Genomic DNA, 27,588 nt, shown 5'->3' with positions numbered 1-27,588 from the left:
GGAAGGAGACAGATAAGACCCAAAAATAACAATGGACAAAGTCATATTCCAAATGAGATGTCAATGTAGTTTGTAGCGGAAATGGGGGGAGATCCAAAAATTTGAGTTCTTTCCTGTGAAATAGGAAGAAAAGGGGTCTGAGATTTTTGCATATGTTGACAAAACTCAAAGACTGATCCAAAACAGGTTTTCTAGATTCTTTTTTTTTTGTCAAATCGATCAACTGACACTCTCCTAGTCACCCAAACTTCAAACCTCAGTGTCATCTGTGACTGCTCCCTTTTCTTCCTTTCTAATATCTAACAAATTATAAAGTGTTGAAATAGTAAGAACAGAAAAGACCCTGTGGATGATGAAAGTTATAAGTGAGTAACTTACATCTCACAGAAGTTGGGGTGTGCTTAAGGGTCCACTACAAGTTGCTATTAGTAGCTGCTGTGAGGCAAAGTTCCTGTCCAGAAGGGATCAGTGACCTTCTAAAAGCAGACATCTATCAGACTCCACTGTGTATTTTCCAGTCTAATATACTATCTGGGACACAGTAGGGACTCAAAATATTCAGTGAACTCATGAGTGAATGCTGGTGGTGGTGGCCTGCTGAAAAGTAAAAGTGACAGATTTGGAATCAATTTGGGCTTGATAGAATAGTGGAATCACTAGTTCAATTCCCTCACTTTATAGATGAGGAATCTGAGGCCCAGAAAGATGAAGCAATCTGTCCAAAGTCCAAAAGCTAGTTACTGATAGCGTCAGGACTACAAAGACGCAATGAGGGTGCCAAAGCAAATAAATCTAAAGAGCAAGAGGAATAAACACTCGGATGTGCACTGCCATTTGATTCTCCTCTTATAACGAGAGCATTTTCTTCCATTTCCACTACTACCCCAGCCTAGGCTCATGCACAACTATTTCAACACCGCTCGAGTCACCCTTCCTCCTCCTGCCTCCCAAGCTCTTCAATATTCCAAAATCAGATCAACGGTCATTAAACATCGCTTCTCAGGACTCATTTCTTTCCAGTTAAAAGCCTTCAAAAGGCCAACTACTGCCTATAGGATAAGGTCCAAATTATTAACATTCCTAACCCTTCATTCTTTTCCTATCAATTTTTTCAACCATATATGGGAATACTCCACTTGGCCAGACTCGTCTACCCATTATCCTCTAACTTTCTTAAAGGCTACCCATCTTTCTCTGGGGTAGTAGTTTTTTGGTGGTTAGCAGGGACTGCCACCTGCGCAGTCCCACGGAACACCCTGCTTTGATGAGCCTGGTACTCGGCTTACTGCTCTCTATCTGAATTGCAATAATTAATTTCTGAAAAGGCACTCTGCGTTTTCATTTTGCGCTAGGCCCCGCAAATTGTGCATCTGGTCCTGGGTCCATCTCTTCAGCCCCAGGCCCAGCGTTGGATATACCGGCCATCAAATACCCGTTGGTTGAAAGGGTAAACAAAGGGTATATAGTCTTAGGTGTAATAATTAAAGGGTCTAATCTCATGTGCAATAGCGAAAAACAACTGACCCCGCGCAAGGAGCTGCTGCCGTCCATGCTTTCCCGCCAGGTGCTCAAAATCGCACTCGCAGCCCCCACGCCGCCTCAGACCGGTTCCAACGGGGCTCCTTGGGCAGCTCCAACACCAAATAGAATTCCAGCTCGTCCTCCGGCCGCAGCCAATTCCCGCAGCTCTTCGGCCTCCGAAACTGCCACGAGCTCTGATTGGCTGACAGGTTGGCCAGGGGCGGGGCGGAGAACACGGGGAAAGGGGTGGGGCTGGAGGTCGGCCCCCGGGCAGGGAAGCGGCCACTGCGCAGGCGTGGATGGAAAAGGCTACCCAAGCAAACACAACACACTACCCGGAGGCCGCTAGCTCTTCTCCGCCTACCTTTCCCTCTTTTGGGCTCTCCCGCCTCCGAGTCGCCCGGCTTTCTCCGCCCCCGTCAACGTCTAGGCACGTCCCCCTCGCGCCGCGGGCCACGCTACGCGGTGCACTTAACCTCTGCCCGCCCAGCACGAACACAGAGGCTGCGGCGGCGCAGAGCGGAGGCGGGAGCCCGGGCCTGCAGCCGCTGCTGGGCGGAGGATGACTTGTTACCGAGGCTTCCTGCTGGGCAGCTGTCGTCGCGTGGCGGGCGGCCGGGCAGCGGCGCTGAGGGGGCCGGGCGCGGGAGGCCCCGCCGCGCGGCCGCAGCTCGGCGGTGACGGCGGCGGGCGGCGGCACCTGGGGCAGGGGCAGCCGCGCGAGCTGGCGGGCTGTGGCAGCCGCCCGGACGGCGGCTTCCGCCCGTCCCGGGTAGTGGTGGTGGCCAAAACAACCCGGTACGAGTTCGAGCAGCAGCGGTACCGCTACGCGGAGCTCTCGGAGGAGGATCTGAAGCAGCTGGTGGGTCCCGGCGGCCCCGCCCGTTGTGTCTCTGTGCGGCCCTGGTTCGCTCCCCGGCTCGGCCGCGACTTTCGGGGGCGGCCGCGCCCCCTCGGGCGATGCTTCCCGAGGCGTCCTAGATGCTTTGCCTGCCCTGCTGGCAGCCCGCCACTCCCTCTGGCTTCGCTTGTAGGCCCTCCTCCGTGTGTGTGTGTGTGTGTGAGTAGAGAGGGAGAGGGTCGCTGTTAGTGCGGAGACCCCCAAGGCGGGGATGTCTCGAGGAAACCTTGGATGGGGGAAGAGGGGCTCCCACGGTGGGAGAGGTTTGGGGATTCATTTGTGCCCTCGCCACCCCCACTTCTCTTTTGGGAGTAGCAACAGCAACCCCAAGAAGGGTGGGCCGGTGTCTGAGGTCTGGACGCTCTGGGGACCGCTGCTCAGGCCGCCCCAGGGGAAGGGGACCCGGGACCAGGCAGCGGGCAGCGGAAAAGAGGGCCTTGATACCGCGGACACACCCCCTTTTAACTCGGAGGATTGCGAGGAAGGGGGCACTCGGGAAAGCCGGGCTCGGTGAGCCTTTTCCGTGCGGGAACGTAGTCGTCTGACAAGATTCTAGGAGTTTGTTTTAAAAGCTCACGTACCTTTGGTGCTGGAAACAGCAAGGGAGAAAGTTTGACTTTGAAAATATCTTATTAAGTAGAAGGGTATAAACAAAAGGGAGGTAAACCTGGTAATTGCGAAATAAAGCTCCTACGTCTATAATGTAGCAGTGCCAACACAATAGACTATATTTGGTATAGATATTAATATCTTGCAAAGTATATAAATACACCTAAGGAAAAAAAAAAACCCTTATTTTGTCTGCCTTCACTCTTTTTTTTAAGCTTCTGATCCCATGTCCCCACCACTTTGGGGAAGGGGGAGTAATGATGCTACCGTGTCCAGAAAAATCTCAATTGGAAATCACTAATTGTTGACACTGCATCAAAAAGCTTTGGAATTAATGGCCTATAACCATAATCCTGTAGAATTCTGGAAACGAATAGACAGCCTATTGTAAACTCCTGGTTAGTAATCATCAGCAATTTTTGGTAATATTTTGTAGGTGTATCAAAATGAAATTGTAAGTCATCTTTAAGTACTGAATCTATTTTCAGCATTAAACTTCTTGATTGTTTAATGAGTTAATTGAAGAGGGCCGCTGTATTTATCTGATGGAAATGCTAGGTGCGGATTTCTCTTCTTTTCCTCAAGTGTTTGAAGGTAGCAGTTTATAGAAGACATTTAAACAGTAAGTTAGCAAACAGCTTGAGCGGGAGGTTGGCGTAGTTGAATTTCTGTTAGGGAGTAAAATTGAGGGCGAGGCAGGGAGTAATGTCAGAAGCGTTTCTGTTTTGGGAAGGAGGTGAGCCCCTTTGGTTGTACTCTTAATTTTGCAAGATCTACTTTTTAGAAATTGTCAAGTGCCAGATAGCCATAATAAGTATGTTCCTCATGAAATCTTAGGGAAGCCTTCCACAACAATTTAAAATCGTATACTTGATTGGCATGTTCAGAATGTGGGATTGGGCATCAGCAGCTTGGAGCCAGGCCAAGGTTCTCTGTGGTTAACTTCCTCTGCTTCCTTTTAACTTCTTTGGGCCTCCTGGGTGAAAACGATACTTTTTTGTAGTATTGTCAGTTTTAAAAGTGCTTTCACCTAGTTCAGTATGTGAAATACTAGAGTTGGGCTAGACAGTCTCCAAGGCCTTTTCTGGTATTTTGAAACTCTAAGTAACTTTTTCAAGGCCTCAAGAAAAATGGTGGCATCTGAATTAGATTAATTCCTGGACCTCTGGACTAGATTGCCACTAATCAAAACATTTTAAAGATAGGCGAATCAGGTCTTTAAAAATCGAATTACCGGTAGCAGCCACTCTGAGTATCTAAAGAGAAATCTGTAATAGGTAAATATTTGCCTATTGTGTATGCTGTTTGCAGTAAGAAAACTTTTGAAGTAAAACTTCTGGACTATAGAACACAGTTTTGAAATAGTCGTTTTTGTTGTCATTTCAATTAAATTCTACTGGGTTTATTTCCTACTGATTTGAGTTTTATCATTTATATTAAGAGCAGTATTCAGAATGGAATAGTGTTAGGTGGAGCCCAGACCAGAGATCAGGAACAGCCCAAAGAATACTAGGCTGTGTGAAGTTGTTCTAAAATGGGACTCTAATAGGAATGATACGATGATTAATAGATATTGTTTGCTGTTTTGCTGGAGTAAAAGATACTAAGGTATATGAGTCATGTGAATTGGGTATAAAAGAAAGTAGCCAAGTGCTTGCTTGAGTCTTCTGGCATCATGGCTGCTATGTCTATAGTGTCATGGTAACCTGAAGTTTTGTTATCAGAGGGTTCTCTTTTGTTGTTGTGGTGGTGGTGGTGGTGGTGGTTTTATGGCAAAATAGATTTATTACGTTACTTGTTAAAATGCAAATGGAAGATGAGGGTTGAAATGCCAGTATAATTTCATGCCCTGAAGCCTTATGGTTGGTTCTCTAACTTTGTAAAAACTTAAACAATTAGAGGAAATACTTTTCAGTTGATAAAGCATGTACAGACTGGGTCAAAGTTTGACTTTCAGTTACTCTTTCATATTGGTTACATTTTAATTTTAATTTTTGCTTTTCTCTTCCCCTAATGGATCAATGACTTTTTTTTGTGAATAGAGGATTTCTAGTCCAGGGTTGTACCTCTACCAGCTCAAGACTTTACAAAGGCTAATTAAACTATTAGTATAGTTACTTGTATCATAAGAGATGTAGCTGTCAGTGGATGTGGAACTTATGTTACCACGGTTGATGACACTCTACAAACTAGACCTTGAGATGAATCAAAGCTGATTGGAAAGGGTTTTGACATTCTAAACATGCCTTATTGGTCAAAGAGAAGGTTTTATTTAAAAAATTTTTAATATATGCCAAATTAGAAATGAGCAATTTTCACCCCTCTCTCCTCCCACTCCAAGTCTCACAGCCCTGGAAGCAACCCCCTTTAATGGTTTCCATTTTTAGATTTTTTAAAAAACTAGTTTCCTAATGGAATAGAATAATTCCATTTAGTAGTCTCTCAATTATTGGCTTAAATTACTCCTAGTTATTGCCTTCTTGGCAGATTTGGGAGATGCAGTGTCTTGGGTTTTGTTTCCCTTACCTAGTTTTCTGAAAACAATGGTATAGCTTAGGTTGCGGTTCTGGGGCAGATAATACTTTTACTTCATATGCAGAGAGTGTAGTATGTGCACTGTGACTTTTTATCAAATTAAAGAACATGATCTGGAGTGTTGCCAGAGCCTTCTAACAGAAACTCACTCCTTTCAAATCTTCCAGACACAGGAACCAGAGGGGTCTATCCAAAGTGAACATCTGGCCACGTTACTCCTCTGCTTAGAACTCCTCAAAAACTCCCTGTAACCTGTGGAGTCACCCAGGGAATTTGTTAAAATGCAGGTACCTGAACCTTAGCCCCCTCTACCCTGGCTCCAACATTCAGATTCAGTTTGTGGGCACTCCCAAACTCGGCCTCTCTGTACTATACCTTTAAGGTTGCTGATGCTTTGTCCAGGTATTTGCGTTTTTAACAAGCTCTCCAGTTTTCCAAGTGGTCCCCAGATCACACTTTGAGAAACACTATTGTGGGTGAACCTTTATTATCTTCAGTGTGCTAAACAAGGCTCTTCATGAATTGGCTTCTATCTACCTCTTGAGTTTCATTTCTGATCAGTTCCTGTCTTGAACGTCATTTTCCATTGATTTCAAATTGCTTTAGTTTCCACTAGATGTTTTGCTTATTTAATTAAATTTATCTGTGGATTAGCACATTAAAATTGTTCAAAATGTAAAAGATACAGAAGGGTATACGATGAAAAGTCCTTCTCTTATTCTTGTCACTGTGCACTTAGTTTCTGTCTCTGAAAGTAACTAATGTTAATCAATTTCTTGTGTTTTCCTTCCAGAAATAATCAGTGTATACAAATCAACACAGTGAAATATTCTTTTTCTTTATCCCATCCCTTTTACTCAATGATAACACATCATTTAAGCTATTCTGCACCTTGTTCTTTTTAAATAGTTTTTAATCAGTATTCCATTGTGCACAGATGCCTTAATTTATTAAAATACATTCTGTAATGAATAACATTTTTGTTAATTCATAGATATGTGGATCAAGCTCTAAAATACCTAAGAGTGGAACTGCTAAGTCACAAGGCATGTGTGTTTGAAATTTCAATAAGCATAGCCAGATTGCTTCTCTTAGAGGCTGTGCCATTGTATACCTTCACCAGCAACATATGAAGATGCTTGTTTTTTCATAAACAGTTTATTACATCTTGGGGTCTTTTGCCATCTTGGTAGGTGAAAAATGGCATTTCAGGGTGGTTTGATTTGCACCCCTCAGTGTCTTTACTTTTGCAGCCCACCTCCATCCTCTAGTCAATTTCCATTCCTTCTGTGAATTAAATATGTTTGAGAAACATGAGCCTAAACAAAAGATTATTTTTAGTTTTACTGATGAAAATGTTTTTTGGCAGAAAATGTTTTAAATTCTGTGGAACACAACTTGGAAAATAGAGAGTTAAGGTATACTCCCGTAATATTTGCAGTTAAATAGGAGACTCATAAAGATGTAAAAGGATTGAATATCACAGTAGCTGAAATTCCACCATTAACAGAATCATTGACCAATATGCTTCAGGGCCCTGATAGTCAACTTCCACTTTGTATCAAACTTACCTGGGAGAGGTTTTAAAAACTACAAACATGTGACCAGCCATGAAATTGTAAATAACATGATTTTTTTTACTGTGATCACTTTTCCTATGTTTTTAATTATATTAATTATACTCTGAGTAAAGAAAAGTGTTTATTGGTGCATGTTAATGTCTTCTTAGTAAAGTATAAGTTGATTATTTCACTGCCACTTTACTTTGTAATATGTAACAAAAATGTGCCTTTCAAAATATCAGCAAGTGTGCCAGTTTTTTCATGCTTTAGGAAAATTCATTTTATATATATATATATATACACACACACACACACACACACATATAATATCTTCTTTATAATAAACCACTAGGTGTGGATTGTGCAGCATTCTAATGTGCAAGTTAGACAAACCTCTGTTCTGTAAAGCATTTGCATTCGAGGGAAGTTCAGCAATTTGGCGCGCTCTCTCTCTCTCTTTTTTTTTTTTTCATTTGGCTCTCTTATAACTGAAAGTTGGTAGAATTAGGACATGATAAGGAACAGAATTGTTTCTTGGCCTTTGTAACTTAATCATTATAATTGAGCCTAATGACTTTTTATAGTTCTCAAGCAGGAGTAAAATATATGGCTAATGTAGGAATGTTAGCAGAATATAGTGGGGCAAGTCCTGAATTAAGAGCAGGAGATCTGAGTTGTGATCCTGGTATCAATCTGTTGGTTTTGTAAACTTGAGGAAATATCCAAACCTCTCTCTCATTATCAGCCTCTTTGACTTTGAAATAGGTATAATAATATCTACTTTTTTTCATGATTTTTAGGAAGATTATAGTAAATAATCTATATTTACATAATGTAAAGTAGCATAACTAATTCTAATTTTACAGCCACAATAATGATTTTGTGAATGTCATTGTTAGATTTATTAAATTATGTACCTAAAAATGGCACTGATTTGATCGCTTCAAAATAGTTTCCTTTACTAAGGTAAATCACTGAAGTAACTGAAGATTTGTTGAATTTGACTCTGCTCAGTATTTTTTAAAAACCAATTTCTTAGAGGAGGTTGTAATTTTTGAATTTTTTACTTTACATTAAAAACAATTTTTGTAATGGAGAAAAGAGTTATAAAAATTATGATCTGCTTTAGAAATACTTGCTTGCTTTCAGTGTCACTGTTGCCAGCATTTCAGGAAGTTTGTTCATTGGCTTACTTTGTCTTAAGTGTCAATTTTAAATATTTATTCACCAGTTCATTCATTGAGCACCTGCTGAGTGCTGGGCATCCTGCTAAGTTCTGGGGAATTATGGTGAATAGACAGGGTTTCCAAATGTGTGGAGAAAATACATTAAATCATAACTATTTATAAGTGGTTCATGGGAATACAGAAAGGAGAGTAATTTGGGGAAGGTCAGAGATCAAGGGGGAAAAAGAAGACCCCTGAATGCTTTTTCAGTTTTTAAGTAGACTTTTTAGTGATCTTTTTAAAGTTTAGATTTTTTTCAGTTATGAAACATTTCTACCACATAGAAAAGTTTCAGAACATAACTAGATACCTGTGTATCCAGCTATGTAGACTTAACATATTATTTTGTTGTCTTCAGATATTTTTAAAGGAAATATTATAGTTACAACTAAAGCCCTGGCCTTCCAACTTTTTCTCACTCTCCCTTCTCAGAGGTAACCACTAGTTTGTATCTTTCTCATCCATATTATATATTTATTAATATGACTATGTCCATAAAGAGTGTAATATTTTGTGTCTTTAAAAAGTTACATCAATAATATTATTCTTTAGAATGTGTTTATTTTTTAGAAATTTGCTTTTCTTATTCACTATTGGTTTTCTATGTTGATATATGTGAATTCATTTTAACAGCTGTATAGTATTGCATTGTTTGGATAATTAGGTTTTTTCCTATTTTTCCACTAGTTAAAAAAATGCTGTAATTAAAGTACAAATAATGTTTCCATAAGCATTGAATGACTCCCTGATCCCTGCGTTCTCATCAGCACTCCATAGACTGTAATTTTTTTGCCCATGTAATGAGAGTGAAATTGCATCTTTTAATTTTAGGATGTTTAAGTTAAGTATTGAAGAATAAGGAAGAATTTTTATGTGAAGGAGAGGGAACAGTACTAGCAAGACACTGGGAAAGTTCATCTTTTTGCCAATAGAACTCAAACATTGGTGACTAATTCCCAGTCAGGAAAAGTTTACATCATGACAAACTCATGTTTGAAATAGAAGAGAACATGAAACAATTTACCCTTATTACATATAGTATAGTTTATTTTCTCTTTAGTAATAGTGCTGGTTGTGGCCATTAGATTGATGTGGTAACTGTTCTAAGGGCAATTTGAAAATCATTACTCAAGAGTGAGTATTATTGAGGCTAAGCAGGTAGTCTGGGCCTTATAAAGTTGTTGAATGCCATGGTTTTATCTTATAGTGGTTCTCAGTCTTTTAGCAGCAGAACACAACCCTTGCTTAGCCTTACTCTCTTTCCCTACAGGAGTGGAGTGATGGGTCAGTTTTTCTGAGACTTCACCGTTATGGGACTAGTATGAAAGCAGGCTTGTGGTGGTGGTGGTGGTTAGATGGGGGGAATGGGAAATACCTTTTTAAAAAGAAGAACCTGGTTTAGAAATTTGAGAGGCAGGCTATTGCATGAGACCAGATAGGAGCTGTTGGTGTCTAGAACTCAAGCAGTGGCAGCATGACTGTGAAGGACAGATTGGAGGAACAGTTTACAGGTATAATTATTGGTCTTCCTCACTGACTGTGGAGATTTTAAGGGCAGAATTAAAGGTGACACCTGGGGTTTATTCTGTTGACTGGGTAAATGGAGGTACTTTGGGATTCCTAAGGGCAAATTAGAAGGAGGAATATGTAATCAGATTTTGATGGTTTTGGAAAGAGGTACCCCGTCTGCCTCTTGGTGGATATAAAGGGTAGGCATTTGAAAATTTGAGCCTATAACTCAAGAAGCGGGCTTGAGCTAACAGTATAATTCCATAGTTTCTGGTGCATACTTAGTAGATCAAGCCCCTAGAGTGGGGAGACAACAAAAATGAAATGGGAGCAGATAAGAAAGCCAGAGATGGAACCTTGAGCAATCCCAACATACAAGGGGGTAGGTAAACAGAAGTAAGAGGAATGCAGAGGTAGGAAGGGAACAGTGGGGAAAGTAAAACTGAGTGCCTGAGAAAAAGGGTAAGTGGAACTGAAATGATCCAAGGTAAATACCAAATATATCTCAAGAAATATTTAGGGTTCCCTGTACCTAGCTTGATCATGCTCTGTAAATAGTTTACTTTCTAGCTGTCAGTTAGGTGGCACTAATCCTTCTAAGGCAATTTGAGTAGTGCTTAGCATACCATTTAAGTGTATTCTTCTAAGAGTGCCTAAATTATGCTCAGTGAGTTTACATACCAAACTCATTGCCTCATAAGTGTGTGCACTTCCTATGTGTTAGTTTAAAAACGCCTATTTCCTTCCCTTACTGAGATTTCATGGAAATTACATGGAGTACAAAATAGTACACTCATCTGACTCGTAAAACAAGTTTAAGAAATTTGTGTTTGTAATGGATTCAATTTTGGTCATGTAAAAATGTCTGTGAAACTTTAATAAAAGCGTTTGGGCCATTTAGAAAATAGTGTAACTATCACATTTGACCAAAAGGTGTGGTAAATTTCTGTCTTCAGAATCTTCTTTTTTTTCCCTTTCATGTTGTATTGTGTTTTAACCTCAGAGGCAAATGGGGAGAAGTGATGGTGGCTTTTGGAAATTTTTAGGAGAAATTGTGTTGCTTATACTGAAATATATCTACTTGTAGATCTTTTATATTCACACTTTTTTTTTTTCTCAAGTATCCTGGTAATCTTAAAAATTTTTTTTAATGCAGATAAAAACTAACAAGTTTTTTGAGAAAAAAGAAAGAAAATATTTAAGACTTTGTTGCTAATATGTAAGGTATAGTATTGCAGAGTTGAGAATGTATTCTAAATTTCAGTAATTTCTCTAACCTCTTAATTGTAAGACATTTTACAGAGGATTCATGTGTTCTTGTTTTTGTCTGATTAAAGTGTGTTTTTAAATATTTGAAGTCTTATTATTTTCAGAGGGCTAGCTTTTGAATATTAAAACTTTTTTAAAAATAGAAGAGCCAGTTGAATAAATGATTTAAGACTTTCTAAATGATACTTTTTATTAGTGATTTTAAAAAATGCCTTATCTCTTATCTGCCTAGTTAGCCAGTTCATATTAATGCAGCTTACTAGCCCAAACAGCTAGATCATTTATAAAAATAATTAATATAAGAACTTATATTCTCTAAATGAGTGTATTGAGCATGAGTTATTAGAGAATTCATTCACAAGAAGAATTTATTTGAATGGGAACAAGAATTTATGAAATGACATTTCTGCTCCAATATTGAGTATCTCATGTTCATTGAACTTTGTCTTTAGATTTGGAATTTTAGTTTTGGTGGCAAAATGTATTAAAATCATGGAAAACTTAGTTTTCTGTTAGTTTTCCAAAATTATTTTCCCCACAAATTCAAATGTCCTTTGCCATCTCAAACCAAAATTTCCTAAAATTCAACTGCTGAGTAATCTTAATTTTCTGGAGTTTTTTGAGAGCCAGGAACCAAAGCTCCTGAACCACCAAATTAGAATTAACAGTACCCATATGTAGGATTTATGTCCTTTATTCCTGGGCACATGTTCTGTATTGTCCAAACCAAAAATTGTAGCATAAGATTCAATTGCCTGGACAGGGAATTGAAATCCGAAGGACATTTACCCGTAAGTTTTATTTATTGCAGGTTAGAAGCAGTAAATCTGATGAAATTATTTTAGTAAACATTGTGCATTTGAATTAGTTCTCACTGTCCTTAGCAGTTTTCAGTGTTGCATTTAATACATTTGACTGAGCTCAACTAGTGTGTAAATGAACACAGTAGTAGGCACTCAGATATTTTTATGAGTAAGTTTAATTTTTTAGAGCTTAATTTCTAGCTATGTGAAGTGCTAACTCTTGAAATGGGCTCATGAGAGGTAACTATTGTAATAAAATAATATACCATGGACACTAATCTGCCAAAAAATCAGGGGCTTGATATTGAGCACATTAATTTGAGATGCCTGTTAGATATCCAGAAAAAGATAACAGATACACAGTTGGGTACATTCACTTGGAGCCCTAAAGTTAGGACAGGATTAGAGATAGCAATTGGGATTCATTAGCATTAGCATTCAAGAGCTGTTTTAAAGCCTTGAAACTAGAGATCCTCAGGGAAAGAGCAGAAAAGAAAATCATTGTGATCCATACTCATCGAGAGGTGGTTAGTGCAGTTTTAGTTAATCTGTGGCTGGGTTATGGAAGTAATAATCTGAGTATTAATGCTGTGTTCATCCATATTCAGAAATTTCACTCTCAGAATAGTTTTTCAAACCTGATTTGTTGATTAAAGTAAATGAATGATTATCTAATCATTACCTTGGTTGCTACTTTCCTTTAAAAAATATTCTTGACATTGGTTTGCTCTTCTGAATATAATGAGGCATATGTCTGACTTGTACAGGCTGTCTCCCCTTGTATATGTGAGTTAACATCTGTGGATTAATTTTGAAATAGCCAAATGTGTCCTCAGCTCCTCTTTTGAAGAGCATACATTTCCCTGTAGATTATAGAGTGAGGACAACACTATTTTAAGTCTTAACCCATTATTCATAAACAAGACTGGAAGATAGGTATCAAAATATTAACATTAATTATCTGGAGATAAATAAGATTATATGTAATTTTAATTTTTTCATATATGTATCTTCCATGTTACAACCTTTTTTAAAAAGTGAAATATGTATTATTTAAAATGCTATTGAAAAATTGGTTTAACTTTGTAATTCAGTAAGTAATGATTTTAAACAAGATTTCATTATTTTTTATGAGTAATATTCCATTGTATCTATAGAGGCAGCATGTATATCGGTCTTGTTTTGTATCCATCCATTCTTTGTCTTTTGATTGGAACATTTAGTCCATTTACACTTAAAGTAATTATTTATAGGAATGTACTTACTGCCATTTTGTTAATTGTTTTGGGGTTGTTTTTGTAGTCCTTTTTTATTCCTTTCTTTTGTTCTTTCCCCTTGTGACTTGATGACTGTCTTTAGTGTTTGGATTCCTTTCTTTTTTCTGTGTGTGAATCTGTTACTGATTTTTGGTTTGTGTCTACTCTGAGGTTTATATCTAGCAACTTGTATACGTGTGAAAGTTCCTAATCTCTTAAATTCATTCAGATTTGATGGAGAGATCAAAAGTTTTACAGACAAGCAAAACTTGCTCATCTACTCCTCTGAATCATCTAATGTAATGTTGATCCCTTCTAGTGCATTTGCCCTGTGTGTTCCAGTCTAGTCATTAGAGCTGTATGCTCCAGGGATGCCCCCTGTGTGGGCTGCATGGGTCCTTCTGTTGTGATGATCTGGTAGGCATGACTGGCCCCACGTCTGGTTGGTTGTCAGGCCTTGCCTTGTATGATGGCTGCCAATTGCTGTTGAGTTGGGCTGGGTCACAAGGCTACTGGCTGCGGAGCCCTGGGGTTCCTTGGGTTAGTGCTGGCCCACTAGTGGGCAGAGCTGGGTTCTGGAGTGGATGGTTGTAGGGCCAGGGGTCCTGGGTCTAGTATTCGCCTGCTCGTGGGCAGGGCTGGTTCTTGACATGACTGTCTGTGGGGTCAGGAGTGTCCCAAAGCTGGTGTCAGCCTACTGTTGGTGGCACCAGATCCTGAGGCAGCTGGCTGAGGGGCCCAAGGTGTCCCAGAGCTGGTGTTGGCCTGTTGGTGAGTGGGCTGTGTCCTGATACAGCAAGCTGTAGGGATGTAGTGGTCCTGGGGCTGGTTTTCCCCTGGGGTTGGTGTCCCCATGGTGGGCAGGGCTAGGATCAAGGGGATCCAAAGCCAAATGTTCTGGGGACTCATCTTCCCAGTGCAGGGCCACTGGGCTGGGGAGCCTAGTGTGAGGCTCAGACTCCTGGCTCCTTGGGAAGAATTTCTGCAGTTGTAATTATTTTCCCTGTTTGTGGGTTGCCCACTCGGGGTATGGGTCTTGACTTTATTGTGTCTCTGCCCCTCTTACCCATCTTGTGGTTCTCTCATATCTTTAGTTGTAGATGATCTTTTCTGCCAGTGTTCCAGTTTTTCTCCTCAATAGTTTCTCTGCTAATAATTGTAATTTTGGTGCTCCCCAAAATAACATGTTTTTTGATTCTAGCATTCACTCTAGTGGACATATTTTCTACTTGATGATTAAATGGATGTTTCGAAACTTCTCTCTCAACATTTAACTTTATGGGTTACACAGAAGACATACACTTTAAAAATATTAATGATAAGAAATGACATAAAATGTCACTCCAAATAACTAGGTAAGACAATTCTTGAAGGCTGTATATCTTTATATCTAAAAGTTATCCATTCTCAGGGAGCTAACAAATCCTTTGTTTGGATTGTGTAAATTCCAAATAGAGTTCATAAATCTGAACACAAGAGAGCTGCAAATCCAAGTGGAACAAAGGTCATCTAACTGCCTTCTGAAATACTAGTTCATCTTTGGTCTTCAGTAGCTATATACAGTTTGTTAAAAATCCACTTAAAAAATAAAACACTCAAGCTGTACAACATACAGTTTTTGCGATCCTGTTGATATATGATAGGAAACCTAATGCTGTATTTGGTATTAAAACCAAATTGACTTCCTAGAACCAGACTTTCTAGTTAAGTCTACAATTGTAGGTTTCACAGGTGGTCATTAAAATGTACCTTCAAAAAAATTCTTTTTTAAATTTTTTAAAAAATTCTTTTTTATATGTAATATATATCATATAATAAGACAAAATTTGTTTTATTTTGATAACAGCTTGCATTGAAAGGCTCTAGCTACAGTGGACTGCTTGAACGACATCATATTCACACCAAAAATGTAGAACATATTCTAGATAGTTTACGGTAAGTCTGTGGGATCAGGTCATGGGTGGGCTTTTGTATTTAGGACTTTTAGTTTCTATTTTTACTAGCAGCTAATACATAGATTTTTTAGTAAAGTTTGCCATTATAAAATTATTTTCTGAAAAATTGTCCTGGCTCACGGAACTGATATTATAATATTTCTAAGGAAATTTTTATTATATTCTGAAAATTTCACAGATTTTTCAATTATTATCTGGTCTGCCTGAGAAGTGCCTTTTCTACAGAGTTAATTTTGTACACAGCAGGCTTCAACTGTATGAGTAGTGTTTTATTTCTTAGAATTATATTGGTGTTCATTATAATATTTTTTGAATGTCTAAAAATTGTAATTTTAGAAACCTCAGTTAATTCAGGACTAAATGAGTCGATGCATAAGTTTATGTGTATGCAAGAGAATTGGTATGAGGACATGCAAATTAGAACATACTTTAGTCACAATTTCAGTATCTGGCACTCAGTATTTTTGGGTTAGTCTTCTGGGCCATTTTATATTAATGAATTTTAGCTTTAGAAAGAGGAAAGAAAATGAAATGAAATTGTAATTAATCAATATTCCTGTTTGTCAGGGGTTTTAAAAGATGTTTTAAAAGCACATGGAGATTTGGGATAGTTTATTTATTACTTCCTGGCTTAGTTAATTGGTTGTGTAGTTAAATGAAAATGAAGCTGACTTTACAAAGCTAAACATAAATTGGTTTATTTTAAATCTTTATTATAATAATCTGCCTTTCAAAAAACATACTCCTTTATGTTAGTGGAAATTTTATATAGTCTTTCTTTTTTTATCTTAGGAAAGAGGGAATTGAGGTTCGTCTAGTAAAGAGGAGAGAATATGACGAAGAAACTGTTCGATGGGCAGATGCTGTCATAGCTGCAGGAGGTAATAGTTTTACAGAGATAAAGGTGTTTGAATATGGAAGTGCTCTTTAATACTAATATTTCCAAATACCCTGTGGCCTAGCAGTAGTGAAGCCTTCGGAGTCCTACCATAGGACAGATTTTTTTTGATTTTTAGGGTCAGGTTTAAAAAGATGCGCTTCAGAGAACATTTCACTTTTTTAGTGAATGATGTTACTGTGAGGTTCTGTGCATATTTTTCTTGTGTATATTTAATGTGTACATTTAACTTCAAATATGATTCAAAGGATTATTTACAACTGTGTTTTGATTTAGTTATGTCAGTCTTAAAAAAAGGTTGAGTTTAAGAATTTAATGAAATTAGATAAATTCTGTCCCTCTTTGGCCCCAATATACTTACACTTATTTTTTTTCCTGAACTTTATTATTATTTTAGTGATCATTTTTTCTAAACTTTCACATTTTTTGGAGAGAAAAATCCAAAATTGGACTCTATTGTTGGATATATTCTCATTAAAATAATTTATGAATTTGGACTGATGTTATGAGAGAGGGAAAGAGGACTGGCTAGTAGAAGTGGTAGGATTAGAACAGTGGTTCCCAGCTGGGGGATACTATTGGCATCTAATGGGTATAGGCCAGGGATGCTGCCTCCCATCCTACGATGCTCAGGACAGCCTCCCACAACAAGGAATTATCTGGCATAAAATTATCTGGTCAATCTTACCACTGTTGAGAAATTCTTCATTAGAGCGGGAGAGATAATACAGAAGGGATAGTTTGTAGAAAGGAAGTGGAGTAGACTGTGGCAGCCATCAGGAGGGGGTGAGGGTGTGCTTGTTAAAAGAACTAGTGTTGAAAATGTTAAAAACTAGTTTTATAACAAGTCTGGTTATGTCCTACGTCCTTTAGGTGATGGCACAATGCTTTTGGCAGCAAGTAAAGTCTTGGACAGACTAAAACCGGTTATTGGAGTTAACACTGACCCAGAACGGTAAGGAAAACTTTGTGTGTGTGTGTGCTATACAGACATTTATGCTTTGCTTTGCATAGTGTCTATTTATGATAATTCTTAAATATTGGAAGCTCTTCATTTTGTTGCTGTAGGAAGTTTACTATGGTGCATGCTGTTTAAGTGGAAGCATCACCATTCCTGGCTATTGTGAATGTTAGAACCATGTTCCAAAATCATTTTAGTGATGAAATTTAGGCATGTAGAATTGATCTTTATCTATAGTAGATTTCTCTTCTATGTAGTTATTTTCAAGGACATAGCTCTCTTTTTTAGCCTAGTATGAGAAATATATATGTGTTTAGCTGGCATTGCATGTAGAAAGTTATATGATAATTAAATGATATGGGATGGACAAGTGCTCAATGTTTGACTTCCCAGATAGTTTGGGAGTAGTGTCTTTGGCAGAATAGACCTGAGCCCTTGACCCAGGTGAGGATTGGTGACCTTTGGTGTTGCTGAAGATGGATGAGTTGATGATGTTCCATCTTCTACCCTTCCTATAGCTCTTGTCTACATTCCTGATTATGCCTTCACTGATTTCCTGGGTGACTTAATAAACAGACCAAACTCTATTATCATTTTTTTCCCTTTCCTCAGCTTCACTGACATTTATCCCTATTGTATTCCAGCCACCCACAGCCATGATCATCCCTGGACTTTGCGATCATCTAGAAGGTCTCCATCTCTCAACACAGCAGTCTTTATCCCCTCATTCCTAGTAAATCTGCTCTTTGACTTTCAGTGTGTCGATCCACTCCATTTTTTTCTCTTAATTATCCCTCACTTCATTCACTTTCTTGACAAATTTCTTAAATATTTTGTACCATTATCTTTCTGCTCAATCATAGATGAGTCTATTATCCTTTCTGTTCCTATATCAGCACTGCTGAGGCCATCTGGGAAAAAAAGAAATCATAGGAATTTGGCCTTGGGGGCCAAGTTTGGGCTTTGGTTGCCCAAATTTACTTCCAGTTTGTAATTTATAGCTCTTAGATCTGAGCACTCAAAGTTGCTCAGTAATCTTTCCCTGTGGCCCAGGTCATCCCTCATCCCCATTCTGTGTGGTAGCTACTTCAGGAGTGGTTCTCAGCTTCTCTGTATCCGTTGCTTTCCTTACCCTTCATCCTTTAACACACCCTTCTTTATCTCAGAGGAAATGAAGCTACCAGATTAGAACTTCAACTTTTTCCCCCTTAAAAATTTTTTTTTGTTCTGTCATTTGTTCCCTTTTTTCCTGTCTCCTTTTTGCACATGATTCCTTACAACCTAAAAACTTGTTCAAGACTGCCGTCTTTCAAGAAAATTTAATAAATCTTTTACCCTTTGCCTCTTCTCTAGGCTGTTACCCTTTTCCTTCCCTTTACTCCCAGGCTTGGTATCTCCACTTTCTTACTCCACAGTTATTTTCTAAACCTTTGCAGTCTTTTCTGGATTTTCCCCTCACTGGTTCATTGACGCTGGTTTTGCCTTACGTAACAGTGATATCCTGAACTTACTGGATATTCCTTTTCTTCCTTGATTTCTGGGAAATTTTTGGTGCCTTGTTGCATCTGTACTTCTTTGGCATTTATGACACCCCTTTCTTTCTGTTTATGTAGCTACTTCTTTGTCTCTATGTCTCTATCTCTTTTGAAGGATCCTATTTTTTGGTCACTACTCAAATACTGTTGTTTTCACATACTATCTTGATGCATGGATCATCTGCTGAAGCTGAGACAAAATGTCCTTCCCTCCCTTCATCAAATTGTTCTAGGGATCTAGTTCTGAGTTTTAGAGATCCTACCTTTGAGTTTATTTCTTGCCATCCTCACTGCTATTAAACTTAGCTCAGGCCTCTCTAGTTTGTTGTTTAAATTACAGCAGTAGCTTCCAGTCTTGTTCTTTCCAACCCATCCTTTATACTTTGCTGTAGTATTCTTTCTAAAGTACAAATCTGATTGTATCCACGCCTTAATTAAAATCCTTTAGAGCTTCCCCATCACTTTCAGGATACATTGCAAATTCCTTAACATACTATATATGATCTTTCACCATCTGTTATCTGTCTGCTTTTCTGGTTTCTTCTAGCCTCATTTATCCATAGGCACTATACATTCTTCAGCTAAAAAAAAAAAAAAACTAGTGCCACTCTAGGAATATTCTAGGATCTTTCCTAAATGCTGTTCTTTTTTTTTTTTAATTGTATTTTCCCCCAGTTTTATTGAGATATAATTGGTATCTAAGCACTGTATAAGTTTAAGGTGTACGTCAGATTAATGACTTGACTTACACATGTTGTGAAATGATCACCACAATAAATTTAGTTAACATCTGTCATCTCTTATAGCTACAAAAAAAGGAAAAAAAGGTTTTTTTCCCTTATGATGAGAACTCTTAGGATCTACTCTCTTAATAACTTTCAAATATACCATACAGTAGTGTTAACTATGTCACTGTGTTGTACATTACAACCCTAGTACTTACTTACCTTCTAACTGGAAGTTTATATCTTTTGACTACCTTCATTCAGTCCCTCCTCCCCTAAACTGGAGGCTGTTCTAAGTGCAGTGTAATGTGTGAGCATCCTAATGTCATGGTTGGAGGCTCCCATGTGGCAGCTTTAACTCTGGTGAGGAGCTTTGTTGATAACTTAAGATAGCAAGGTGTGAAAGAGTAAGTGCAACTTCTCCAGAAGGCCCATGTTCTTCTCATGCTTTTGCCTAGAGTGTCTTTACACCACTTACTCATTGTGTAGTTCTTGTTCATTCAAGACTAGTGCCTCTCCTGGCTCTGACTGTGATTCCCTATCAGAGAGCACTTATCTTTTCATATATTTTCTGCTTATTTGTCTCTTCCATTACACTATAAATTCCTTAATTATAGGACTTTTTTTTAAAAGTTGGGTTTATTCATTTATTTCTATTTGGAGGAGATACTGGTGATTGAACCTGGGACCTCATGCATGTCAAGCATGTGTGCTACCACTTGAGCTATACCCTCCCACCCAAATATAGGACTTTTAATTTCTTTATCACTAGCACAGTATTACACAGAGTAGGCAATAAACATTTGAAAAATGAATGATTAATTAAATGATTTTAGGGAGCAGGGCTAGGACCCCAAGCTAGCTGGGTAAATATTTCCTGGGCATAAGTAATTGAGATCATTGATTCAGTAATTATTTTTTGATTGCCTTTAGTGTTGGTGCATGTGTATTTTAGAACTTCGTAATGGCATATTTTTATACTATTAAAGGAAGAGATTCTTTAGTGATCACATTATATACAGTTTGTTGAAATATATTTTCCTTTAAAAGCTGGCTTAATGCTCATTAGCTTGCAGGGATTTTGAAACTGGTAAGTAGAAGGTGTTGCTTCTCTAATTTCTACCTAGAATAATGTGTCCTAGAAGTCTTTTGGTTTCTCTTTTTGCCTCCAGGCAGAAATGTATTAAGCCTCCTAGCTGTAATACAGGTTGCCTGACTTCTTTTTCATAAGCACTGAATTGTCTCACAATCCTTAAATAAGCCTAGAAGTTAAATGTTCAACTTAAGTTTCTTCTTCTCTGTATTAGTTATCAAGTGCACCATAACAAATTATCCCAAAACTTAGAGGCATAAAACAATAACGATCATTTATTATTTCTCCTGGTTTCTGTGTGTCAGGAATCCAGGAAGAGCTTAGCTGCATGGTTTTGACTTGGGATCTCTCTGAGGTTATAGTCAGGTGTCACCTGGGGTTGCAGGCATCTGAAGGTTTGACTTGGGCTGGAGGATCTACTTCTAAGATCACTCACATGGACTCCTCTAAATTAAATATATAATTTTAGTTATCTCTTCTGTATTCTGTACCACTATACTGACCCCTGTAAATAATTATGACATTTAAATGCTTAATAATCAAAATGGGATAGAAGGCATATGATAGCCAACCTCCCAGTATTTACACCTATGTGGTTCCCTTCCCACTTCTGTATTCAATCAGGGCTGATCTTTGGGACCAATTAGAATATCACATGACAGTGTGTGGATTCCAAGGCCAGGTCATAAATGGTATTGCAGCTTCTGTATTGGTCTCTTGGATTGCTCATTCTGTAGCAAGTCAGCCATTATGATGTGAGGGTACCAAAGCAGCCCTCATGTGGAGATGCTCATACAAAGGGAATTGAGGCCTCTTGCCAGCAGCTAGCACCAGAGAATAAGCCACATTGAACGTGAATCCTCCAGGCCAAGTCTAGATTCTTCTCTCTAGAGTATTTTAGAATTGCAGTTGACCTCAGGTAGGTCAGGTGACTATCAGATGACTGTTGATAACTTTTATAATCTTAGCACTGTGTACAAGTATTGCAATAAATATAAAAATTTTAAAAACCTATTCCCTGACTAAGTTTCTTAACCTCAATGTTGACTCTCTCAGGTAAATTATCGATTAGTCACAACTTTGTAAAAACCTTTTTCTCTGCTCTTCACATTTGTAAGTTAATTTACAGTCATTAGTAAAGATTTGTTTTGCCAGGCCTACTTTCAGCCTTTCCCTCAAGATTGAAGCATCATGTAAATGATGATGATTGGGCTTTCTGGACCCTTTTTCTCACGTTAGATGCTGTATCATCTCATCTTCTATAGCAACCTGTAGGCAATCTTAACACTTTATAACTTACGATTTTTAAAAAAATTTCTGTCTTCTACATAAAGCCATTAACTCTTTGAAGGAGTTCATCCTTATATATTTTTAAATAAATGAAGGATTGCATTGTATTAATCTTTCTGAGTTCTCTTACTGACCTGGAATATCTTAAATGACATTTAAAAAGAATTTATGGTTTAAAACAGTTTCTCATAAATTGATTCCTCAGAATAACCTTTTGAGCTTGGTAGTTTTATTGCCCTGTTAGAGATGAGGAAGCTGATTAAGCTAAAGTAACTTACCCAAAGTTAATAGTTAAATAACTTAAAGGTAAGATGCAAACACCACTGTACCAATAGATAATTTTGCAGGGAAATCAATCAGTGGCAAATTTGCTGCCATTTTTAGATTCACTGTAATGTGGAAACTTAGGTAGTATTGTGTATTATGTCATTAAAGCTGAATGTCAACTGTTTCTACCTGGTTTTTTTTTTTGTTTGTTCTTGTTGAAATTGCAGACAATTTTGTGGCAAAATGAAGTCTAGAGTAGAATTTTTAAAAATTTATATCTAATTTTTGTAGTTTAGTGATACCTTTTGAATTAAGTACTTTTTTTTCTTCTTCCTTTTGCACCATCCAAATCCCTTTTAAAAAGATCTGAAGGTCATTTATGTCTTCCTGTTCGATATACGCATTCCTTCCCAGAAGCCTTACAGAAGTTCTATCGTGGTGAGTTCAGGTAGGAATTTCTTACTGTTATTCTGCAAATACCCTATTAAGGTAATAGGATAATAGTAATCTTATTATTGTTATGTACTTACTAATGTGTGCCATTAAAACTGCTGTTAAACAGAACAAATTAGATAATATTTGGATTAGTCTACAGTTTCAACAGTAGCCATAAAAATATTACATAATTTGAGTTACAAACACATCTAACTTGCCTTCTTCCAGTCCAGCTGGAACTGTATGGAGAAACCCTGCCAAATGCTACTTGGCCTGTAATGTAATTGCAAATAGAGGTTTCTCTCCTTCAGTGAGAGAGAGGCCATGTCTCTACTTTCCTAAACTTGTTAAATGTTTTTAGCAGTTTGGTAGAAGGATGATTAAAACTGTTGGCTAAAATTGAGTGTTCAAATTCTCTGAGTTTGTATATTTTTTTATCCTCATCTTCTCCCATCCGGAATGACTGAGAGTTGGAATTTCTCCAGCCATGCTGGGATTCCTGCTATCTCTATGTTAAGTGTTTCTTAAGCAGTGGACGTGTTTTTTCATATTTCTTTCACTTAATTTGTTCAGTGGTCAGACTGTCCTGAAAAGAGGAGGGTAGAGGTGGGAGCTGAGATGAGGTTGGCCAGTTATGTTAGAGAGAGCCAAGTTTGAGTACTTAGCCTAGCTTTTATAGTTTGAGAAAGCTTTTTCTCCAGGTATTTGTGAAATGGTATTAAATCTTCTTGACTTCTGGAATTGTTTTGTTAATAATGATTCCAGTTTCTAGTCATTTCAGAAGTTTGGCATCTCTACAAGTAACCAATTTATAGCTACCAAGTGGGAGTATATTTTTGTATACTTATCTACTAGAATCTGTCCTGTTGGCTTCTTGATGCATCAGTATTTGATTTTGAAATAAGTTAAACCTGATTCTTTTTTTTTCTTTACTTTTACCAAAAATGTCATTTAAGTTTTGGTGTAATCTTAAGTGTTATAGTGTTTGTTATTCTTCTTTCTCTTACTTTAAAAAAAAAAAGCATCATTACAGATTTTAGGAGAGGGAAAAGCATCGTTATAGATTTTAAGGGATTTTTATCTAATCTGACCACCTTAGCATAGTATCATTTTAAGTTCAGAATGCTTTTTTTTATATGTTATACATTTTGATGAGCAAAACACAACTGTATTTAGCTCAGCATATTGGGTTTAATGAATACTCAATAAAGAATTTGACTTTAATTCAAGTCATTTGGGCAGTTTTGCATAGACACATTAGATAGTTCCGTTATAATTGAGAAGAGAAATAAACGCCTAAATTTGTCTTTGAGCAGTACAAAGGTATTTATGATATAATTTGTTTATTGAATAACTAGTTTTTTAATAGGAGTGTTTTAATTTGGCTAATTATAATCCTTAGTTAATTTTTTCTGTGTTAATTTGCTTTTCCCTTCACTCTTCTAAGATGGTTGTGGAGGCAGCGAATCAGGTTATACCTTGAAGGGACCGGCATCAACCCTGTTCCTGTCGACCTTCATGAACAGCAGCTAAGTTTGAATCAACATAGTAGAGCCTTCAACATTGAGAGAGTTCATGATGCAAGTAGGTGGACTGGGAATTAGATGTGTTTGGGGTGATATTTAATTTATAGTTCCTTTAATCTCTAATTTCTAGAAGTGATCACTTATAATGAACTTATTTGGGGATTTTGGTGCCACTGACAACACTTAGGAAAGTACAATTGGACTACCTGAGTTGTAAAATTTGTTATAATTAGATTCTGAAATAAGAAATATAGCATATTTCTATAAGAAATGTTTTCTAGGGTGAATTTGAAAACTAGTTGATTGGGGAAGGACTACAAAATGTCCAAGAGGATAGTTGATATTTCAGGAAAGATTCTTGGCCTTAATCTTTGAAATGTCAAAAAGGAAAAAGAAAGTGGTAGAAAGAAAATGAACTAATTTGTGCAAGATTTCATACTACTTACACATTTATATACTTATATTTAAATATATTTACCATAGTTCTAGTTATTAAAACTTTTTTATTAGAAAATTTTGTATCCCAGACTCAAGATTTGTATTTCAAATATTTGTGTAAGATGCTAAGAGAATGTTAGCATACAGTGATATGATATGCAGCTTTTTTGTTGTGTTAAAGTGAATTCTCAGTTTTGAGCTAATTTGATTATAATTTAGCGATATTTTCCTACTTTTGCTAGTAACTGTAAGACTTTCATGATGCAAGACGATCCCAAGAGATAATCCTATTTGTTTCTTTTTTTGGAAGAGATGTAATTAGGTTTATTTATTTTTCATTTTTTTAACAGAGGTACGGAGAATTGAACCCAGAACCTCAAGCATGCTAAGCACAGTCTCTACCACTGAGCTGTATCCTCTCACCTAGTGTAATCTATCCTTTAACTAGATTGTATTTGTGTACAAGTTAAGGAAGAATTCGTTTTTACTACCTTTATACCTTCAAGGGAAATAGGGTTGATTTATTTATTATTTAAAAAAAAATCTTAATCACATAAACTAGTAACTTTCTTATTTGCAAGGCTCATTGTATTAATTTGGATAAGTTAATTGATTTCATTAACAATCCCAGAATCTTGGTGGCTTAACATACTGAAGATTTATTTCGAGCTCATCTCATTGTCCAATGGATGTTCAGGCCACCTCCAAACAAGGCTCCTACCATCTTCTAAGGCCTCGAGTCTTCAGTTGGGCCCTCTGGAGCTTGTGGGGAGAAAATGGCTGTGAGAGCCTGGAGGACCCTTACGGAGGGTTTAGGAGTGGGCTTTTTCACTACTTTTGCTCATATTCCATGGCCATTACTAGTCCCATGGGTAGAACATAGTCTAACAGTTGATAGTGTGGGAGAATTACACAATGTTATGGTCTCTGTCACAAGTATAACAAGTCTGTATTTAAAAATACAAATTATAATTAATCTTGTAATCCATTCTCTTAAATAGAAAATTGTTTCTTGGTATTGAGTCTATCTTTTCATGTCCTATGGAAGCAAGTTATAAATGAGCAGATTATAAATGAGCATATAAATTCATGAGTAGATAATGTTTGGTATTCAACTAGCATGAAAGAAAATATAAGCAGAATTAATGAGATGAAGCAATTTTACATAATCTCTTCCTCCTTTAATAAAGGATTTTAGGTGAAATTCAGCAAGCATACATCATAAAAGTGCAATACGGAAATGAAAATTAGGATGAGGAAAAATGGGAATAGAGGTAGAAAGTCAAGACCATATAAAAGAAAAACATGCGGTTACAGTTTGGTAAGATTTTAGATTTATTGGTTAGTAATATTTAGTGAGTACTGACATAGAATACAAACTATGGTTACCAAAGGGTGGGGAGGGATAAATTAGGGGTTAGGAATTAACAGACACACATTACTATATATAATAGACAAACAACTAGGACCTGTTGTAAGCACAGTTTCTTGTAATAACATAATGGAAAAGTATCTGAAAAGAAAAAATATATATGTATGTATATGTATAACTGAATCACTTTGCTATATACCTGAAACACTGTAAATCAACTACACTTCAATAAAAAAAAAATTTTAGTGAGTACTTAATGTTAGTTGAGCATTTGCAGAAAATCTGTGGGGAGATGTAAAACATTCCATTAGTAATTACCCTATGTAAAGAAAAATAATTTAAACAATAAATTTTAGCTATTTAATTTATAAAACTTGTCAGGTATGAAAGTGTGAATATATCTAGTACCAAATTAAGGCAGTTTCAAAAGTTAGATTTTGCAGTTTTAAGTAAATCAGATTTGATTTAAGACATCAAATTTTTTATATACCTTTTTCTGTCAAGTTCTTTCTACTATATTATTCTGAGATTTAGCTGATAAGGTTAACCCATTATATAATTTGGTCAAATACGTTTTCAAAAGTTGTTTGGTATCGTAGTAACTTGTTATAATCAAAAGAATAGTTGGGCTACTTTAGGCAGTTATAATCCAAAAGAAATGAGATACATGCAATCAATGTTCAATAAACGTATAAACAGAAGAATGTAATAGGCCACAAGTCAGAGGAGAATATTAGATCAGTGGTTGTGCTGGTGACAATGGTGGAAAGTTTTTTTTAGTGTACTAAGTGTCTAATGTGTATTCGATACCTGTGCACATTACCCTGAAACGTAGCATCTTAAAACATGACAAATTACCTCAGAATTTAGTATCTTAAAACATAATTATTATGATTTCACAGAGATTATGAAGGTCAAGAATCCAGGAGTGGCATAGCATGTTAGTTCAGGTTTAGGGTTTCTCAGGAGGTGACAGGCTGTCTACAGGGACAGCAGTATCTGAAGACAAGACTGGGACTGGAAGATCTGCTTCAAAACCCTTCATGTGTATGTTAGCAAGAAGCTTCATTTCCTCACATGTTGACTTCTCCATTGGACTTCTCATAAAGTACCTTCCCCCAGGGCAAGTGATCTGAGAGAGTGACCAATGTAGAAGTCTTTTTAACTGAATCTTTGAAGTGACTTATCATTACTTCTGCCCTACGTTGGTCCCATAGACCAATCCTGGTATGACGTTAGAGGGAGAGTTGAACAAAAATGTGAATACCAGGAGGCAGGACTCCCTGGGGACCATCTTAAGGCTAGCTGCCAGAATTGAAGTGGACTTTTAAGCTTTGACTTAGGAAAAAATGGGAAGGAGACAGAAAAGGGAATTTGTCCCATAGTGCTTGCCCAACAGGAGATACAAGGGCGCAATGAATCTGCTATTGGTGACATTGAGAAGATGGGGCTGGCATTTCCAGTTGGAGACTGGTGAAAGATAAGAGAAACCATTTGAAGGTGACAATTACAAGTTAGATACAGAAAGCAGTGGGAATTCTTTGGAGGATTTTGTGTGATGGAGTGATGTTTAAATAATCATCAAGGAAGATTACTTAAACTGTGCATACAACCTTATAGAGTAAAAAAAAGATGACTTCTTTTTGGAGTCATAAAAGGAGATGTGGTTGTTTCTCCACTGCTGCCATTGCTAAAAAACACTCAGATTTTTCTGTTTGAAAAAAATCTGATTTTTAAAATAACTCATTTGGTTTCCAACATGAACCATCCATGTAACTTGCTGCTTAAATCCAAAATGGCTCTTCTTTGGAGTACTTGATCATTTCTACTTCTGAAGCCTCCAGAATAAAACTAAGTCAATTTTGACAACGTGAATTTTATGCTATGGATAAATATATTTCA

The 27,588-nt window shown here is 37.3% G+C and overlaps 2 protein-coding genes and 1 long non-coding RNA gene across 5 annotated transcripts in view; 2 read left to right on the top strand and 1 right to left on the bottom strand.

The window, feature by feature from the left end:
• The window catches only part of LOC135319480 (uncharacterized), a 155,033-nt gene extending 153,159 nt beyond the window's left edge, over positions 1-1,874 (bottom strand). For both annotated transcript variants that reach the window (XR_010378120.1, XR_010378119.1), the window contains exon 1: positions 1,525-1,874. This is a non-coding gene — a long non-coding RNA (uncharacterized LOC135319480). The remainder of the gene's footprint in view (positions 1-1,524) is intronic.
• RANBP3L (RAN binding protein 3 like) overlaps positions 1-15,097 on the top strand; it is a 67,812-nt gene extending 52,715 nt beyond the window's left edge. The window contains exon 15 of the mRNA XM_031444036.2: positions 15,038-15,097. Within this exon, the coding sequence (XP_031299896.1) occupies positions 15,038-15,057 (20 nt within the window). The 3' untranslated portion in view covers positions 15,058-15,097. The remainder of the gene's footprint in view (positions 1-15,037) is intronic.
• Positions 1,893-27,588, top strand: part of NADK2 (NAD kinase 2, mitochondrial) — a 42,426-nt gene continuing 16,730 nt past the window's right edge. For both annotated transcript variants that reach the window (XM_031444043.2, XM_064480094.1), the window contains exons 1-6: positions 1,893-2,383; positions 15,038-15,126; positions 15,939-16,027; positions 16,918-16,999; positions 22,280-22,363; positions 23,798-23,934. In XM_031444043.2, the coding sequence (XP_031299903.2) occupies positions 2,084-2,383; positions 15,038-15,126; positions 15,939-16,027; positions 16,918-16,999; positions 22,280-22,363; positions 23,798-23,934 (781 nt within the window). In that variant the 5' untranslated portion in view covers positions 1,893-2,083. The remainder of the gene's footprint in view (positions 2,384-15,037; positions 15,127-15,938; positions 16,028-16,917; positions 17,000-22,279; positions 22,364-23,797; positions 23,935-27,588) is intronic.

The sequence above is a fragment of the Camelus dromedarius genome, chromosome 3, assembly GCF_036321535.1.
Source record: "Camelus dromedarius isolate mCamDro1 chromosome 3, mCamDro1.pat, whole genome shotgun sequence".
Classification (NCBI taxonomy): domain Eukaryota; kingdom Metazoa; phylum Chordata; class Mammalia; order Artiodactyla; family Camelidae; genus Camelus; species Camelus dromedarius.
This window is presented reverse-complemented; position numbering and strand designations above follow the sequence as displayed.